This window comes from Motacilla alba, chromosome 3 (assembly GCF_015832195.1).
Source record: "Motacilla alba alba isolate MOTALB_02 chromosome 3, Motacilla_alba_V1.0_pri, whole genome shotgun sequence".
Lineage (NCBI taxonomy): Eukaryota > Metazoa > Chordata > Aves > Passeriformes > Motacillidae > Motacilla > Motacilla alba.
In genome coordinates this window covers 1,828,155-1,846,530 of record NC_052018.1, presented here as the reverse complement: position 1 = coordinate 1,846,530, position 18,376 = coordinate 1,828,155, and the positions used below count along the sequence as shown (strand labels likewise).

The window sequence follows — 18,376 nt, the reverse complement described above, 5'->3', positions numbered from 1 at the left end:
TGTCTGAGGGGAAAAAAATAATCTGGGAAAAATGAGGGGGGAATAATCTCAGAGGAAATGAGAGTGGAATGATCTGAGGGGAATATGAGGATGGAATGATAGGAAAGAAATGAGGGTGAAATAATCTGAGTGTCCTTTCTTTTTATAAAGTGGGTGACGTTACCTCCAAATATTTCCAGCTGTAAATAAGGCCTCGCCTTTCCCGAGGGCTCTGGTTTTTCTCAAGGAGATGAAATCCATAATGAAACTAAAATATTGCACCGCTATCAGGAGCTTTTAATAACTGTAATAAAAGACAGTTTAAAGGGCTGATCTGCATTGATTTTTGCTCCTCTGGGGAGACAGTTCCCTGTGTTTTTTAAATATAGCTCTGAAGTGTTTAGTGAGGTAAACGATTTTCCTTTCAGCTCCTTCTAAACATCTCACTGAAAAGCTGTGATTTGCAGGTGGTTTTATGTCTGAAAATGTGGCTTTTTCCTTTTTTTTTTCTTTTTTTTTTTTTTTTTTGGTGGGCACATCCCTGCCAGGGTGTTTAATGCTCAGTCCTGCAGTTCCTCCAGCTTCTGCTGGAATCTCAGGAAATATTCCTGCTCAAAAGCTGCCTCAGTTCAGGAACATTTATGGCTCTGTGAGCTATGACCAAAGCTGGGGTAATTTTTATGTTAATGGAGATGGTGGTAGCAAGGAACAGGCTATTTCTGGAAAGGCTTTACGCACCTAATTGCTCTCATATTTCTGTGGGTAAATCACCCACAGAACATCCCAATCGGTGCCCACTCCTGCAGAATTGTGGACTCAGAAACTTTTAGGGTCGAGCTTAAATCAGGAAAGGCCAAGGATGGGGTTTTGGTAGCAGTGAGATCTTTTTATGATGCACAGAAGCAGAAAAAATTTGGAATGTTGTGGGGAGAAGAGGCTGGGAGAGTTGGGAATGTTCACCTGGAGGAGGGAAGGATCCAGGGAATCCTTGGAGCATCTTCCGGAGCCTCGAGGGGCTCCAGGAGAGCTGGAATTTGGGAAAGAGCTGGAGGACCCAGGGAATGGCTCCAAATGGGAAATTTGGGAGGGATCTTGAGGAGGAATTCTTCCCTTTGAGGGATTGGGTTGGAATTCCCAGAGAAGCTGTGGCTGCCCTTGGATCCCTGGAATGTCCAAGGCCAGGCTGGAGCAGCCTGGACAAAGTGTTGGGGTTGAAATGGGATCATCTTTAAAGTCCCTTCCCACCCAAAACCATTCCAGATCTCCATGAAAATCTCCATGGCTGTGCGGGAAAATCCGCCTTTATTCTGCTCTCGGATTGCTGCCTTTGTCCCTGAAAATCAGGATTTTTTTCCCCCTCACGAACCATCAGAGTTAGGATAATGCCAATCACTGCCTGCCAGCAGCCTCCCATTCACAAAAAGCTCCTGCTCAGTGAAAAAGGAGCAGTTCAGACCCTTTTTCCACCTGAACCAGGGATGATTTCTGCACTTTGCAGCCCCCAGGCCCCGTGGGTTGCTCAGCCTCATTCAGCCACTCTCTGTTCTGGGGCTTTTTACAACAGAAAAAGCCAGAAATTCTTTTTTCCTTCCTTTTTTTTTTTTCCATTCACAAATTGTTTTCTGGCTTTTTTTGGTTGTTTGTTTTTTTTTTTCACTGAGGCCCCTTGCTGCTGAAGTCAATAATGAACATATGGCTGGGAACAGGCAGGCAAAAATAAAGGAATAAAGGGATAGAGAGTGCAAATTTTCCAGGCATTTAGGCAAAGGCAGCATCACTCAGTAAAATACCTATTTTAGTGCAGATCACCATCAGCTACCGAGTGGAGAAACCACGAGGGCCAGATTAGATTTTTGAGGGCTTAATTGTTGTTTTTGTGGGGGTTTGTATTTTTATTTTTGAATTCAGAAAGCAGAATGGTTTTGCTGTGAGCACTTGAGAGCTGAGCGAGATGGGGGTTGTTTTTAATCAAAACCAGGATGGAGTTGCAGTGGGTTTTTTTTTTTTGGGAGAGGAGACTTTTGAGGGATCCTCGTGTGCGTGAGACAATGAAAAATGTTTTATATCCCATGCTGAGCCCCAGGGGAACGCTGACCCTCCCAGAAAAAGGGAAAAAAAAACCAGGAGTTGAGCACTCAGGAAAAGCAAAGGTGGAACTTCAGAGCAGATTGATGGAGGAATTCTCCTGGGTTTTTCCGGGATGGATGGAGGCAGGCTCGGAGCACCTGCACCGCCGGGCAGATGGGGCTGCTCGGGGCGCTGAGCACAATCTGGACAGGTCTGTCTGGGCCTCCAAGGTCAGCCTGCTCCTGCTCCAGGACTTTTCCACGTGTTCCGTGTATCTCTCCTGGTTATTTTCCCTCCACCTCTCCTGGGCTGTGTCCCAGCAGGGCCAGGATCTCCTGGTTTTGGAGAGAAGAACTCCCCGGCAGTGTTGGATCCCGATATTCCAGGGAGGAACCAACCATGGAAGGGCTGGGATGGGAGGCAGGAGTGTCTTTCCTCGGCGTTTCCTGGTCTGTGGGGAGATTCCTGGGTTTAACTTGGAAAATGTTCCTGCTGGAGCTGGAGCTGGTGAGGATTCACCTTGGAGCTTGGAAAAGCTCCTTTGACCTCTGGGTTTGAGGTTTTGGGGCTGCTGGGGAAGGGAGGACGTGAAGAAGCTTCCGGGGTCCTTCACGCAGCAGGGAATCTGCTTTATTTACCTGAAATATTTCAAAATATGGGAAATTCCGGAGCAATCTGAGGTGGTTTAGGTGTTGGTGACCCCCTTCTGTCACTTTTTCGTTGGCTTGGTGGTTTCCACAGCGGGAAATTTGGCAGCTTGACCATGCCAGGGACTGAAAGGGTTTTGTTGTGTGGCTGTGGATGGCCAGGAAAGCTGCAGCAATTCCCTGGAACGTTGTCCTCCCTCCCTTGGTCACGGAATAGTTCACAGGAGATGGAAATTTTTGGATCTTTGAGAGTTTCTCCCCTCGGTCCCATCCATGGGAGGTTTTGCTGTGGGTGCAGGCATTGAGAGGAAGTGATTTGGGATTGTTCAGGTCGGAAAAACCCTTGGAGAGCACTGAATCCAACCATTCCCAGCACCGCCAGGGCCACCACGGATCCAGAGATTGAAATCCCTCCAGGGATGGGGACTCCACCACGGATCCATGATCCCCCAAATCCACATGGATTGAAATCCCTCCAGAGATGGGGACTCCACCATGGATCCACGTCTCTCCAAATCCACATGGACTTAAATCCTGGATCCATGAGCCCCAAATCCACCTGGATTGAAATCCCTTCAGGGATGGGGGCTCCACCATGGATCCACGTCTCTCCAAATCCACATGGACTTAAATCCTGGATCCATGAGCCCCAAATCCACCTGGATTGAAATCCCTCTCTGGATAGGGACTCCACCACGGATCTGTGTCCCCCCAGATCCACATGGATTTAGATCCATCCAGGGATGGGGACACCAACATCAATCCACATCCCCCCAAATCCACCTGGATGTGAAATCCCTCCAGGGATGGGGACTCCACCATGATCCACATCCCCCCAAATTCACCTGGATGTGAAATCCCTCCAGGGATGGGGACTCCACCACAGATCCATGTCCCCCCAAATCCACATGGATTTAGATCCCTCCAGGGATGGGGACTCCACCATGATCCACATCCCCCCAAATCCACCTGGATGTGAAATCCCTCCAAGGATGGGGACTCCACCACTGCCCAGGGCTGGAAAACCATTTCCAAGCAGGAATTATTCCCGATATCCAACCTGAACCTCCCCATGTGTAGCTCGAGGCTTTTTCCCCTCTTGGGTCACACTCCTTGAGGGAATTTTAGCAGAAACATTGGAATGGACAGGAAGCGTTGTTCTTTGAGGATGGAAATAAAGATAAAATGGTCCAAAACCAACCTCCCACCTTCACATCCATCTGCCAGACTAATCCTTTGCGTTCTGTTCTGAAAACACCGAGTCCGAGGTCGCATCCTTGAGAAAATCCTGGATCCCAGCGACTTGAAAATGTCCATTTCCAGCCTGGCAGGTGCCGAGCGCTGCCCCCAGGCCGTGGGTGTTCCCGGGCTGCTCCAAAGGCACGGCAAAGGCACCCTGGAATCTGCATTTCTCGGTCACTGGGCCATTGTCTGCGGCGCTGAATGCAGATCCTATCGTTAGGGTTTTAATTAGCCCGGCATTGACGGGGAAATGCAAATGGGGGGCCGGGAAAATGGAGCGGCGTTTTGGAGGCACGAGCTGCTGTTAATGCACGTAATTAAAGCGCTAAGTGATTGTTCCTTCCCCGCGGAGCTGCGAGTGTCACTCAAGGCAGGAGCTTTCAAGTGCTATAAATAATCCAGCTGATGGAGATAAGGGATGGAGTATGGAGAGCTCCGATAATGCTCGTCTTATTCACAATTTGAATTTAATCATCTCTTTTCAGGCGGGGGCTGCGGCGGAGGAGCCGATTCAGGGATCAGGTTGAGGGGCACAGTCCATCTCCAGTGGCCGTTCTGGTCATTCAGAAATAGGTTTTTGGTGACCTTTACTCTGAACAAATCCCGGCGTTTTAGTAAATTGCTTTCAAAAATTGCTGCTTTTATCCCCTAACCGGTATCTTCCTGCAGCAGTTGGGCACCTGGAGAGCGAGGAGATTAAAGGTGGCGAGTGAATCTTGGGGCTGTGAAATGTTCAAGTGGAATCCCATGAAATCACCTTGGTTTCCTCCTTTTGGAGAGCTGCAGCTTTTTGGGGTTTTTTTTGAAGCAGGTTTCTCATTCACTGCGTGCCCAGCGTGGTCAGGAAAATCCGATTAAAACCTCCAGGTGGACTCTTTGAATTTTGGCTGATGCTGAATTTGGGGATGGGGCCATGGGGATCCCAAATCCTTGGACCTTTCCCATGGGTCAGGGGTTTTCTGATTTAAAAGGTTTTTGCAAGAGCACAGGAATGGGAAAATATTGAAATTCAGGGCATCACCTCCTGATTCCATCTCCTGTTACCTCCTTGGAATGAGAGGATCTTTCCCAAATGAAACTGTTCCACGATTCCGGGGTTATATTCTGATCTAACAGAGATTGACTTTTGGTTTCCTGTAATCACAGTTTTCCCGGATAACAATTGCAATGTCACTGGAAGCTTTTGGTGGGAGTTGGGGAAAAAAAAAATTCACGGTTATTATTAACTGTTAAAAAATCCTCAGGTTCTCTCTAACATCCCATAAGTTGAGGATTGTTACAGGAAAATTATATTTTAAGGTATGGAGGAGTCCATATGAACCTCCAGGTTTGTTTCAGCTGATCTGAGCTGATCTTTTTCTTACTTCAATTCAATTTAAATTTAAATTTTTACTTTAAATTGCTGCAATAATCTCTCATGTCCTGCCCATCGGCCACGCCCCCAAATTTACATTTACCTTCAGTATCCATCTTAATTTTCTAAAACCCGATAAATGCCTTGAGGGGAGAAAACTTCAAGGAGGATTGGTTTAGCAGCTTTGAAGTTGGTGGTGCTTCCATTTGGAATATTCTCCATCCTTTGGGATTCAGAAATTTAGGATCTGCCCTCCGTGGGTCATCTTTAACCTCTCCCTGTGGAGCAGACATGGATTAGCCCTGACTCAGCCTGGAGCTGATGGAAAACCTCCAGAGCTGCCGTGGATGGTGGCCTCCGTCCGGAACAAATATTTTCGGGATTCAATTTGTCTTGGCAGGAAACAGCTCGGGAGGGTTTTTATCAGCCCGAGACACCTTTTAAGGTGTCTGATTAAAAGAGAAACAACCACAAGAAAAGGCTACAATTCCTCCTACAGCTTGGCACGTGTTGGCATCCTCTACTTCCTTTGTTTCAGGAGAAACTTAATCAAAAGCAGTTTGTGAATGGGGAAAGGTTAAACCTTTAAATGCCGGGATTTACAGGGACTGTTGGGAAAAGGGGCTGGGGAAGAGCAGCCGCCACTCCCTTATCTCGTTTGAAATTAATTACTCGGGGAATCAGCTCAGGAGAGTTTTGAGGAATTCACAGGGAAATCTGTGGGTTTTTAAAGGCCAGTGGGGAGCAGAATTATCACTATTATTATTATTATTATTATTATTATTATTATTATTATTATTATTCGTGCTCGGACATCAGAGGTGCAGAGGAGGTGAAGGGACAGAATTCAGGGTGGGGTGAGCAACCTCCACGATGAGCTTGGCTTTGCTGGCTGCGTGGAAAAAAATGGGAATGTTGGTGAATCATTCCCACTTTTGGGATGATGGGGAGTATTAACCCAGCCCTGCCTGGAGTGGCGCATTGACCCCATCCTCACTGAACTCCTCCATCCTCCCCTGCCTCGGTGCCAGGACACTCAGCCCCGATCACGTCTCATTCCAGGACACTCAGCCCGGATCACGTCTCATTCCTTCTCCTCGTTTTCCATTCACTGCCCACAAAAGGTGGAATTCAGCCCCCGTGGGCTTGGCTGAGGACAGCCAGGATCGTTTTCCTGGCCCTTTGGGAGTTGGGTCCGAAGGAGTTGAATTAATCCGTGAATCCAGCAGAAGCCTTGGAGCTGCCCCTGGAGGTGTCCAAGGCCAGGTTGGACGGGGCTTGGAGCAGCCTGGGATGGTGGGAGGTGTTGGGGTTGGAATGGGATGAGCTTTAGGATCCCTTCCCACCCCAACCACTCTGATCCCACTGATTGTCCTTGCTCCAGACCTTGTTTTGTCTCCAGGCTGTGTCTGAGTGATTCCAGAGGTGGAGCTGCCTGGAAAACCGGTTCCATTTTCCACCTCTGTTTCCCTGGAGCTGCACAGGAGCCTGCATGCTCCAGGCTGCATCCAGCCCTGGTTTAGGCAGGGAATCACCCTGGAAAAACCTGGATTATTGCGATCCCCGACCTTCTTCCCATCCTGGTACTGGATCTAGTGTGCCTTGGAGCTGAGCTGATCCATCCTGGGGGTTTTGTCCTGGAGACGTTTGGGTTCGGGAAGCACGGGGAGCCAGCAGAGCTGCTGGGAGAGCTGGGAATGTTCACCTGGAGAAGGGAGGGGTCCAGGGAGATCTTGGAGCCCCTTCTGGAGTCTAAAGGGGCTCCAGGAGAGCTGGAGAGGGACTTGGGACAAGGGATGGAGGGACAGGACACAGGGAATGGCTTCCCACTGGCACTGGTGCACTTGAGGTGGGATCTTGGGAAGGAATTCCTGGCTGGGAGGGTGAGGAGGAGCTGGGCTGGAATTCCTAGAGAATCTCTGGATCCCTGGGAGTGTCTTAGGAAAGGTTGGAGCAACCTGGGATCAGGAAAGGTGTCTGGGTTGGAATGGGATTGGATTGAAGCTCCATGGATCCCATCCCAAACCATTCCGGGATTCTGGGATCCAGGACACTGAGGATCCATCCCGAGAGATTTGGATGGAATTCAGGGATGAAAAAGGAGGAAGGGACACCCTTCCTGGAGCCCCCAGTTCCCAGGGAAGCCTCTGGATCCTGAAATTCCTTCCCAGAGAGGAGTTGGATGGGGATGGATCCAGTGGCAGGCTGGAAGAGCTGGGAATGCAGGGAATTCCCTGAGAAAGGGGAGCTTGGGGTGGGATTTGGGAAGGAATTCCTGGCTGGTCTGGAATTCCCAGCCAGGAGAATCCCTGGGAGTGTCCAAGGACAGGTTGGAGCACCCTGGGATAGTGAGAGGTGGAATGGGGTGGGATTGAAGGTCCCTTCCCACCCACACCATTCCATCATTCCATGATTCCATCATCCCATGACAATGTGTGACAATTTGTCCTCGCAAAGCCCTGGAGCAGCAGCAGCTGTGGGGCCACAGAAGCCATTGACTCACCTTATCCAACTGGGAATTCCTGTTCCTGCGGGAATACCCTGCTGGAGAGGGACCAAGTGAGCAACCAGGAATAAATCCAGGCTCTAACCCGGGATCGGATCTGGTGCAACGAGGCCGTGTCCTCGCTTAAATCAGTTTAATCCTTGCCTGGCTCCTGATTTCACTTTTCCTTTAAACCAGTTTCATCCTTGCCTGGCTCCTGGTTTCACTTTTCCTTTAAACCAGTTTCATCCTTGCTTGGTTCAGGGTGCCCTGCCTGGCTCCCGGTTTCACTTTTCCTTTGTCGGAATGATTTATTTTTAATCGCCAATCCCGAAATTTAATCTGGGAAAACCCCAAGCTGGGTGCTCCGTGTGGGATTCAGGCAGGGAAATCAGAGCCACGCTCCATCCTGCCGTTCCCTGGGATCCTCAGAGTGGAGGATAACACAGGAAAACAGGATGAATCTCTTCTCCGTTGCTGTTCCAGTGCTGTGTCCCAGACACGTTGATTAATCCCGGAACGCGGCGTGCCGAGATGGAAGATCAGCACGCTCATCCCTATTGTTCTGTTTCCGGAGTCTGGGACAATACATGGTGCAATATCCATGGAATTCACACTGGAAAATACCAGAAAAGCACGGATTTGACTCGTTCTGGTGTTGTGTGGGTCTTTGTCCCTCCTGTGGCCTCCTCTTCAAATCTAGAACAGACTTTTCATTTCCAGAAATGCCATAAACACTCACAGCTCGCCCTCAGCAGGAATTCTCAGTCATTCCCATATTTTCAGCCACAAAACCCCTCTGGAAACGAGTCCAGCCAAGGCTCCCAACCCCAGGGAACGTTCGCTTTGCCCTTTTTTGCCTCTTTTTGATTTGACTCTCTTTTTTTTTGGTTTGTTTTTCCCAGGAGTTTTTTGAGAACCCCGCGTTCCGTCCCGACGGGATGAAGCTCTACCCCACGCTGGTGATCCGCGGCACCGGGCTCTACGAGCTCTGGAAAACCGGGAGATACCGGAGTTACCCGCCCAGCACCCTGGTGGATCTGGTGGCCAGGATCCTGGCCCTGGTGCCGCCCTGGACCCGCGTCTACCGCGTCCAGAGGTAATTCCCGCCTGGAATTATCGCCTCGCTGCTCCGGGAGGGATTCCGGCTTCGATTCGTTAATTACAGCCCGATCTGACTCGGCCTTCGTTATCTCCCTGCTTTAATCACTAATTAAGCAAAGATCGTGGAGCTGTTCCCTCTCCGTGCGGGTGGGAAAGGCCAAGCGGGATGAGGAGGTGGGAATTAGGAAATGCATGGAAAATTCCGGAAGCGCCGGTTCCGCCGCTGGCCAGGGGCAGCACCCTGGGCTGGGGGGATCCTTAGGGAAAATGGGATGGATCCCGTGGTGGATAATTAATGGGATGGATCCCGTGATGCATAATTAATTGGATGGATCCCATGATAGATAATTGGATTGGTCCCATGATGGATAATTAATGGGTGGATCCTGTGATGGATAATTAATTGGATGGATCCCATGATGGATAATGAGTGGATCCTGTGATGGATAATAGGTGGATCATGTGATGGATAATTAATTGGATGGATCCCAAGATGGATAATTATTGGATGGATTCCCATGATGGATAATTAATTTTATTAATCCCATGATGGATAATGAGATGGATCCCATGATGGATAATTAATTGGGTGGATCCTGTGATGCATAATGGCATGGATCCAATGATGGATAGTGAGATGGATCCCATGTTGGATAATTATTGGATGGATCCCATGATGGGTAATTAATGGGATGGATCCCATGATGGATAATTATTGGATGGATCCTATGATGGATAATTAATTGGGTGGATCCTGTGATGGATAATGGCATAGATCCAATTACGGATAGTGGGATGGATCCCATGACGGATAATGTGTGGATCCCATGATGGATAATTATTGGATGGATCCCATGATGGATCATTAATTGGGTGGATCCCATGGTGAGTAATGGGATGGATCCCATGACAGATAGATAATTGGGTGGATCCTGTGATAGATAATGGGATGCATTCCTTGATGGATAATTGGATGGATCCCGTTATGGGTAGTGGGTGGATCCCGTGATGGATCATTAATTGGGTTGATCCCACGATGGATAATTGGACAGATCCCATGATGGATAATTAATTGGGTTGATTCCATGATGGGTAACTGAATGGCTCCCGTGATGGCTAATTGGATGGATGCCATGATGGATAATGGGTGGATCCTGTGATGGATAATTAATTGGATGGATGCTGTGATGGATAATTATTGGATGGATCCCGTGATGGATAATGGGTGGATCCCATGATGGATAATGGCATGGATCCAATGATGGATAGTGGGATGGATTCTGTGATGGATAATGGGTGGATCCCATGATGCATAGTGAGATGGATCCCATGATGGATAATGGGTGGATTCCATGATAGATAATTAATTGGATGGATGCCATGATGGATAATGGGTGGATCCCATGATATATAATTGATTGAATGGATCCCATGATGGATAACTATTGGGATGGATCCCATGATGGATCATTAATTGGGTGGATCCCATGGTGAGTAATGGCATGGATCCCATGACAGATAGTTAATTAGGTAGATCCTCTGATGGATAATGGGATGCATTCCTTGATGGATAATTGGATGGATCCCGTTATGGGTAGTGGGTTGATCCCATGATGGATAATTATTGGATGGATTCCATGATGGATAATTGAATGGCTCCCATGGTGGCTAATTGGATGGATGCCATGATGGATAATGGGTGGATCCTGTGATGGATAATGGGATGGATCCCATGATGGATAATTATTGGATGGATCCCATGATGGATAATGGGATGGATCCTGTGATGGATAATGAGTGGATCCCATGATGCGTAGTGAGATGGATCCCATGATGGATAATTGGGTGGGTTCCATGATAGATAATTAATTGGATGGATGCCATGATGGATAATGGTGGATGCCATGATGGATAATGGGTGGATGCCATGATATATAATTGATTGAATGGATCCCATGATGAGTAATGGGATGGATCCCATGACAGATAGTTAATTAGGTAGATCCTGTGATGGATAATGGGATGCATTCCTTGATGGATAATTGGATGGATCCCGATATGGATAGTGGGTGGATCCCATGATGGATAGTTAATTGGATGGATCCCATGATGGATGATTAATTGGGTTGATCCATGATGGGTAATTGAATGGCTCCCATGGTGGCTAATTGGATGGATGCCATGATGGATAATGGGTGGATCCTGTGATGGATAATTAATTGGATGGATGCCATGATGGATAATTATTGGGATGGATCCTGTGATGGATAATGGGATGGATCCCATGATGGATAATTATTGGATGGATCCCATGATGGATAATGGGTGGATCCCATGATGGATAATGACATGGATCCAATGATGGATAGTGGGATGGATCCTGTGATGGATAGTGGGATGGATCCCATGATGGGTAATGACATGGATCCTGTGATGGATAATGGGATGGATCCTGTGATGGATAATGGGATGGATCCTGTGATGGATAATGGGATGGATCCCATGATGGATAATGGGTGGATCCCATGATGGATAATGGGATGGATCCCGTGATGGATAGTGGGATGGATCCCGTGATGGATAGTGGGATGGATCCCGTGATGGATAATGGGATGGATCCCAGGACAGATAATGGGATGGATCCCATGATGGATAATGGGATGGATCCCATGATGGATAATTAATCAGCTGGATTCTGTGATGGATAATGGGTGGATCCCATGATGGATAATTAATGGGATGGATTCCTTGATGGATTATTGGGTGGATCCCGTGATGGGTAACTATTGGGATGGATCCCATGATGGATAATTTATTGGATGGATTCTGTTACGGATAATTGGGTGGATCCCATGATGGATAATTGGGTGGATCCCATGATGGATAATTACTCAGCTGGATGCTGTGATGGATTATGGGTGGATTTAATGATCCTCTCCCAGGATTCCTCACCTGCCTGGAGTCTTTTCCTTGATTTTTCCCTGGAATTGTGGCAGGGTGGGGATGAGCAGAGGGAATTCACAGAGGAGGGAACGACTGAAGGCGAGAAACACTGGGAAGCTTTGGCAAAAAAATTCAGGATTTAGGGATAAAAGCAGGCCTTCTAAATAATTTAAAAATTAATTTTTCCTCCAAATTGTGTTGATTTTCAAGGACAGAAAAAATAAAAGGGCTGGGAAGCGTCGTTGGGAAAAAGGCAGGAAGAAGGAATGGGAGATGGGATGAGAGGGAGTTCAGGGAAATTTGAGATCCGGAATGAGAGGGAATCCAGGGAAGTTCGAAATCCCAGATGAGAGGAAATCCAGGGAAGTTTGAGATCTGGAATGAGAGGAAATTCTGGGAAGTTTGACATCTGGATGAGAGATGGGACCCAGGGAAATTTAACATCTGGAATGAGAGGGAATCCAGGGAAGTTTGACATCTGGAAGGAGAGGGAATCCAGGGAATTTTGACATCTGGAAGGAAAGGGAATCCAGGGAATTTTGACATCTGGAAGGAGAGATGGGATGAGAGGGAATCCTCCCACGGTGCTGTGGAAGTGGAAAACAACAGGGGAGCATCACTCACCTCCAGGGGTTTTATTTTTCCTTGGATTTCGGTGTTTTTATGGATTTCCCTCTCACTCTGATGATGGCGAGGTGGAAAAACGAGGAAATAAAACCTTTTCCTGGGAATGGGGCAGGGCTGAGATCCAGATCCAGAATTTCCCTGGAACTTCCCTGGAAGTTCCAATCAGCTGCTCCACAAGAAACCCAAGGAATGGGAATGCTGGGAAAACGGGAGACGAAATAAACCCGGCTGCAGCTGCTGGCAGACCGCTCCTTACCTTCACCAGGATCAGCGTTTAACGCCCTGTATCCCGAATTTATTTGGCATTTTAACGAGTCCCGGTGGCTGGAGTTGGTCCGGATGCTCCTGAGGATCCCAATTGGGCATGGAAAACCCATTCCTTGCTTTTTTTTCTCCCTTCACAATCTGCTTTTCCCCATCCATATTTGAATTTCCTTGGCTCCCCAGCAGGCGGGTGAGCAGCTCTGAGTTGTAATCCGCCTTTTATTTGCGGGATTTTGGTTACAATTCCCTGGATTTTAGCTAAAAACACGGGTCAGGAGCGCATCAGAATTACTTTTATCTGTGTTCCTGGAGGGAAAATCCACCCAGCCTGGAGTTTTTGGAGCTGTTCCATAATTGTTACTCCCTGGATTATCCCCGTGGAGCCGAGTGTCCTCCAGTCACCACGTGAAGCGCTCGTTTTTTCCCCAAATTGCAGCTTTTTGGAGGGAATTCTGTAGCCTCTGCAGGGTCTTTATTTACTCAGAGAAATCCCCGGATAAAGGCTCTCTCTGGTTAAGGAATTTTCCTTGGGAAGGACACGAGGAACCACCCCCAAGATCCCGTGGATTTATAGGAAAAAAACAAGAACAAATCCTTTTTTCCTTTTCCCAGGAAAAGCTTGGAGGGGCGGGACACAGGGAATGGGATGGGGGGGAGGGATTTTGGGAAGGAATTCCTGCCTGGGAATCCCCATCCCTGGAATTGTCCCAGGAGAGGTTGGATGGGGCTTGGAGCAGCCTGGGGTGGTGGAATGGGGTCGGGATGGGATTTAAGGTCCTTTCCAGCCCTTTAGTTTTGTTCTGTAAGGTAAAATAAATTTTTCCCCCCCTTTCCCAAGTTTAGGACCCTTTAATTCCTTTTATTTTTTTCCCATCTCCTACCAAACCCAAGAATTTTCCATGAATGGGAAGGAAAATCCACCAGGAATTCATTCCACGGCGTTGCTGGGTGGAGGAGGATGGAAAACCAGCACAGATCAATCAATCAATCAATTAATTAATCAATTAATTACAGCCCCAATTCCCTGAGCATCCCCCAGCTCCAGCTGGGATTTTTGGGATATTCAGCTGAGGAAAAGGAAGGAAAACTCACCCAGGAATGTTTGGGACCAACCTGAGTTCCCTGTCCCTGATTTCCCTGGAAATCGGAGGGATTTTGGATGGAGAGGTGGAATTCCGTCAGTGGGGTGGGGTGAGCCAACACTGGGATCTTGCTTTTTAGGGAAAGGAGGATCCCAATTTCCTCATCCCCTGGAAGCCACTTGGGGGCCAAATTTGCTCCCAAATTTCCTTGGAGATCTTCAGGTTCCTGCCGTCCTCAGGCTGGGATTCACATTCCCGTGGGAATCCCCGAGAACTCTCCCAGTTTTTAGGGGAAATACCAAAATCCCACCAGGACAAAGTTGTGATTCTGATGGATTTTCCCCAAATTTCCCAATTTCTGGTCTCCAGCAGCAGATGATGGAGAACAGCTGGATGATCCCTTTTTATTTCCCACATTCCCAAGCGAAGAACTGAGAGAAAAACCCCAAATTTCAGGATTGCTAAAGATTTATATTCAGGGTTTTTGGGGTTTTTTTTTACTTTTAATAAAATCTATGATTTCTTCTTTTCATTTTTCTTCATTTCTCATTTTTACTTTTCATTTCCCTCCTGCTTTTATTTGTTCATTTTTTTTAATTTCTAATTCATCCAAAGGAATTCAGCAAAGTTGGGAATTCAGCAATTTGGGATTTTGGCCCGATGAAATTTTTTTTGGGGTGAATTCTCTGCTAATTGAGCTGTTTGAAATTTGGATTTTCCCTCTTTTTTTTCCAGGGATATCCCGATGCCTCTGGTCAGCTCCGGGGTGGAGCACGGGAACCTGAGGGAGCTCGCCCTGGCCAGGATGAAGGACCTTGGGACACAGGTAAATTAAAAAAAAAACCCCTAATAATAATTTAAAATATTTATTAATTGTTTTATAAATAATTTCCATTCATTTGTAATAAAATACAGTAAAATATTTAATAGTTATCTTTTTAAATAATAAATAATGAGGAAAAACCCTCGCTGGATGTGTTGAGGGAGAGCTGATGGCTCCACCCAAATCAGGAGATGAAACCCAAAAAGAGCCAGATTTGGCTTAAAAAAAAACCAAAATAACCAGATTTGGCCTTAAAAAAACAAAACAAAACAAAACAAAAACAGATTTAGCTTTAAAAAAATGCCAAAAGAGCCAGATTTGGCTTAAAAAAAACCCAAAATAACCAGATTTGGCCTTAAAAAAAACCAAAATAACCAGATTTGGCCTTTAAAAAAACCAAAATAACAGATTTAGCTTTAAAAAAAACCAACAAAAGAAGCAGATTTGGCTTAAAAAAAAAAAGAAACCAAAAAGAAGCAGATTTGGCCTCATAAAAACCCAAAAGAACCAGATTTGGCTTCAAAAAAAAACCAAAAAGAACCAGATTTAGCTTTAAAAAAATCCCAAAAGAGCCAGATTTGGCTTTTAAAAAAAACCCAAAAGAAGCAGATTTGGCTTAAAAAAAAACCCTAAAAGAACCAGATTTGGCTTAAAAAAAACCAAAACAAAACAAAACAAAAAACAACCAGATTTAGCTTTAAAAAAATGCCAAAAGAGCCAGATTTGGCTTTTAAAAAAAACCCAAAAGAAGCAGATTTGGCCTTAAAAAAAACCCAAAAATAACCAGATTTGGCCTTAAAAAAACCCAAAAGAACCAGATTTAGCTTTAAAAAAAACCAACAAAAGAAGCAGATTTGGCTTAAAAAAAAAAAAAACAAAGAAAAAAACCCAAAAGAACCTGATTTGGTTTAAAACAAAGCCAAAAAGAAGCAGATTTGGCTTCATAAAAACCCAAAAGAAGCAGATTTGGCTTTAAAAAAACCCCAAAAAACCAAATTAATGACTAAAAAGCCTCTCACTGAAAATCAGCTGCTTTTTTGGGGGGGAGAATTTCAGTTTCACTCTTCCACCCCTTTTCTGATTGCCCCTGGAAAGTGGGAGCGTAAATCCATAAATTGCCTGGGAAAGGGGAGGAATTTGGGAAGGAATTCCTGGTGTATCCCAGGGTATGCTGGTGATCCCAAAAAATCCCCAAATCCCGGAAAAAGAATCCCAAATCTCCAAAAAATCCTCAAATCCTGCAAAAATTTCCAAAAAGTTCTCCAAAAAAACCCTTCAAATTTGGGAGGGATTTGGGAAGGAATTCCCATCTGGGCTGGAATTCCCAGAGAATCCCTGGGAGCGTCCAAGGAAAGGTTGGAAAATCCTGGAATTGTGGGGTGGGGATGGGATGGGATTGAAGCTCCATGGATCCCATCCCAAACCATTCTGGGATTCTGGGATCCAGGACGCTCTGGATCCATCCCGAGGGGTTTTTATGGGATTTGGGGATGGAAAAGGGGAAGGGAGACACCCCAATTCCCAGGGAATTCCCAAAATTCCTTCCCGGAGAGGAGCTGGGATGGGGATGGATCCAATGCCAGGCTGGGAGAGCTGGGAATGGAGGGAATTCCCTGGGAAAGGGGAGGAATTTGGGAAGGAATTCCTGGCGTATCCCAGGGTATGCTGGTGATCCCAAAAAATCCCCAAATCCTGGAAAAAGAACCCCAAATCCCCAAAAAATATAAGTCCCCACCCCAAAAAAATCCCCAAATCCTGCAAAAATTTACAAAAAGTTCTTTAAAAATCCCAAAAAACCCTTCAGATTTGGGAGGGATTTGGGAAGGAATTCCCATCTGGGCTGGAATTCCCAGAGAATCCCTGGGAGCGTCCAAGGAAAGGTTGGAAATTCCTGGAATTGTGAGGTGGGGATGGGATGGGATTGAAGCTCCATGGATCCCATCCCAAACCATTCTGGGATTCTGGGATCCAGGACGCTCTGGATCCATCCCGAGGGGTTTTTATGGGATTTGGGGATGGAAAGGGGAGGGGAGACCCTTCCTGGAGTCCCCAATTCCCAGGGAATTCCCAAAATTCCTTCCCGGAGAGGAGCTGGGATGGGGATAGATCCAATGCCAGGCTGGGAGAGCTGGGAATGGAGGGAATTCCCTGGGAAAAGGGGAGGAATTTGGGAAGGAATTCCTGGCATATCCCAGGGTATGCTGGTGATCCCAAAAAAATCTCCAAATCCCGAAAAAAGAATCCCAAATTCCCCCAAAAAATACAAATCCCCCCCCCAAAAAATCCCCAAATCCTGCAAAAACTTCCAAAAAGTTCTTCAAAAATCCCAAGAAACCCTTCAAATTTGGGAGGGATTTGGGAAAGAATTCCCGGCTGGGCTGGAATTCCCAGAGAATCCCTGGGAGCGTCCAAGGAAAGGTTGGGAATTCCTGGAATTGTGGGGTGGGGATGGGATGGGATTGAAGGTCCATGGATCCCATCCCAAACCATTCTGGGATTGTGGGATCCAGGACGCTCAGGATCCATCCCGAGGGGTTTTTATGGGATTTGGGGATGGAAAAGGGAAGGGAGACCCTTCCTGGAGCCCCCAATTCCCAGGGAATTCCCAAAATTCCTTCCCGGAGAGGAGCTAGGATGGGGATGGATCCAACGCCAGGCTGGGAGAGCTGGGAATGGAGGGAATTCCCTGGGAAAAGGGGAGGAATTTGGGAAGGAATTCCTGGCGTATCCCAGGGTATGCTGGTGATCCCAAAAAATCCCCAAATCCCGGAAAAAGAACCCCAAATCCCCAAAAAATACAAATCCACACCCCAAAAAATCCCCAAATCCTGCAGAAAACGTCAAATCCTTAAAAAATTTCCAAAAAGTTCTCCAAAAAACCCTTCAAATTTGGGAGGGATTTGGGAAGGAATTCCCGGCTGGGTTGGAATTCCCAGAGAATCCCTGGGAGCATCCAAGGAAAGGTTGGAAAATCCTGGAATTGTGGGGTGGGGATGGGATGGGATTGATGGTCCATGGATCCCATCCCAAACCATTCTGGGATTGTGGGATCCAGGACGCTCAGGATCCATCCCGAGGGGGTTTTATGGGATTTGGGGATGGAAAAGGGAAGGGAGACCCTTCCTGGAGTCCCCAATTCCCAGGGAATTCCCAAAATTCCTTCCCGGAGAGGAGCTGGGATGGGGATGGATCCAATGCCAGGCTGGGAGAGCTGGGAATGGAGGGAATTCCCTGGGAAAAGGGGAGGAATTTGGGAAGGAATTCCTGGCGTATCCCAGGGTATGCTGGTGATCCCAAAAAAATCTCCAAATCCCGGAAAAAGAATCCCAAATTCCCCAAAAAAAATACAAGTCCCCACCCCAAAAAATCCCCACATCCTGCAAAAACTTCCAAAAAGTTCTTCAAAAATCCCAAGAAACCCTTCAAATTTGGGAGGGATTTGGGAAGGAATTCCCATCTGGGCTGGAATTCCCAGAGAATCCCTGGGAGCATCCAAGGAAAGGTTGGAAAATCCTGGAATTGTGGGGTGGGGATGGGATGGGATTGAAGCTCCATGGATCCCATCCCAAACCATTCTGGGATTCTGGGATCCAGGACGCTCAGGATCCATCCCGAGGGGTTTGGAACCCTGGAATTTTCTGGAATTTTCCCCGCTCCCCTTCCCGTTTCCGCAGTGCCGCGACGTGAGGACGCGGGAGGTCGGCATTCAGGAGATCCACCACAAAGTGAGGCCCTACCAGGTAAAAATTCCCTTTTTTT

General features: G+C 47.0%; 1 protein-coding gene across 1 annotated transcript in view; it reads left to right on the top strand.

Annotated features, from left to right (window-relative positions):
• LOC119698538 (elongator complex protein 3-like) overlaps nucleotides 1–18,376 on the top strand; it is a 77,451-nt gene that overhangs the window by 32,833 nt on the left and 26,242 nt on the right. Inside the window, exons 6-8 of the mRNA XM_038130511.1 lie at nucleotides 8,674–8,873; nucleotides 14,530–14,620; nucleotides 18,292–18,357. Of these exons, the coding sequence (XP_037986439.1) occupies nucleotides 8,674–8,873; nucleotides 14,530–14,620; nucleotides 18,292–18,357 (357 nt within the window). The remainder of the gene's footprint in view (nucleotides 1–8,673; nucleotides 8,874–14,529; nucleotides 14,621–18,291; nucleotides 18,358–18,376) is intronic.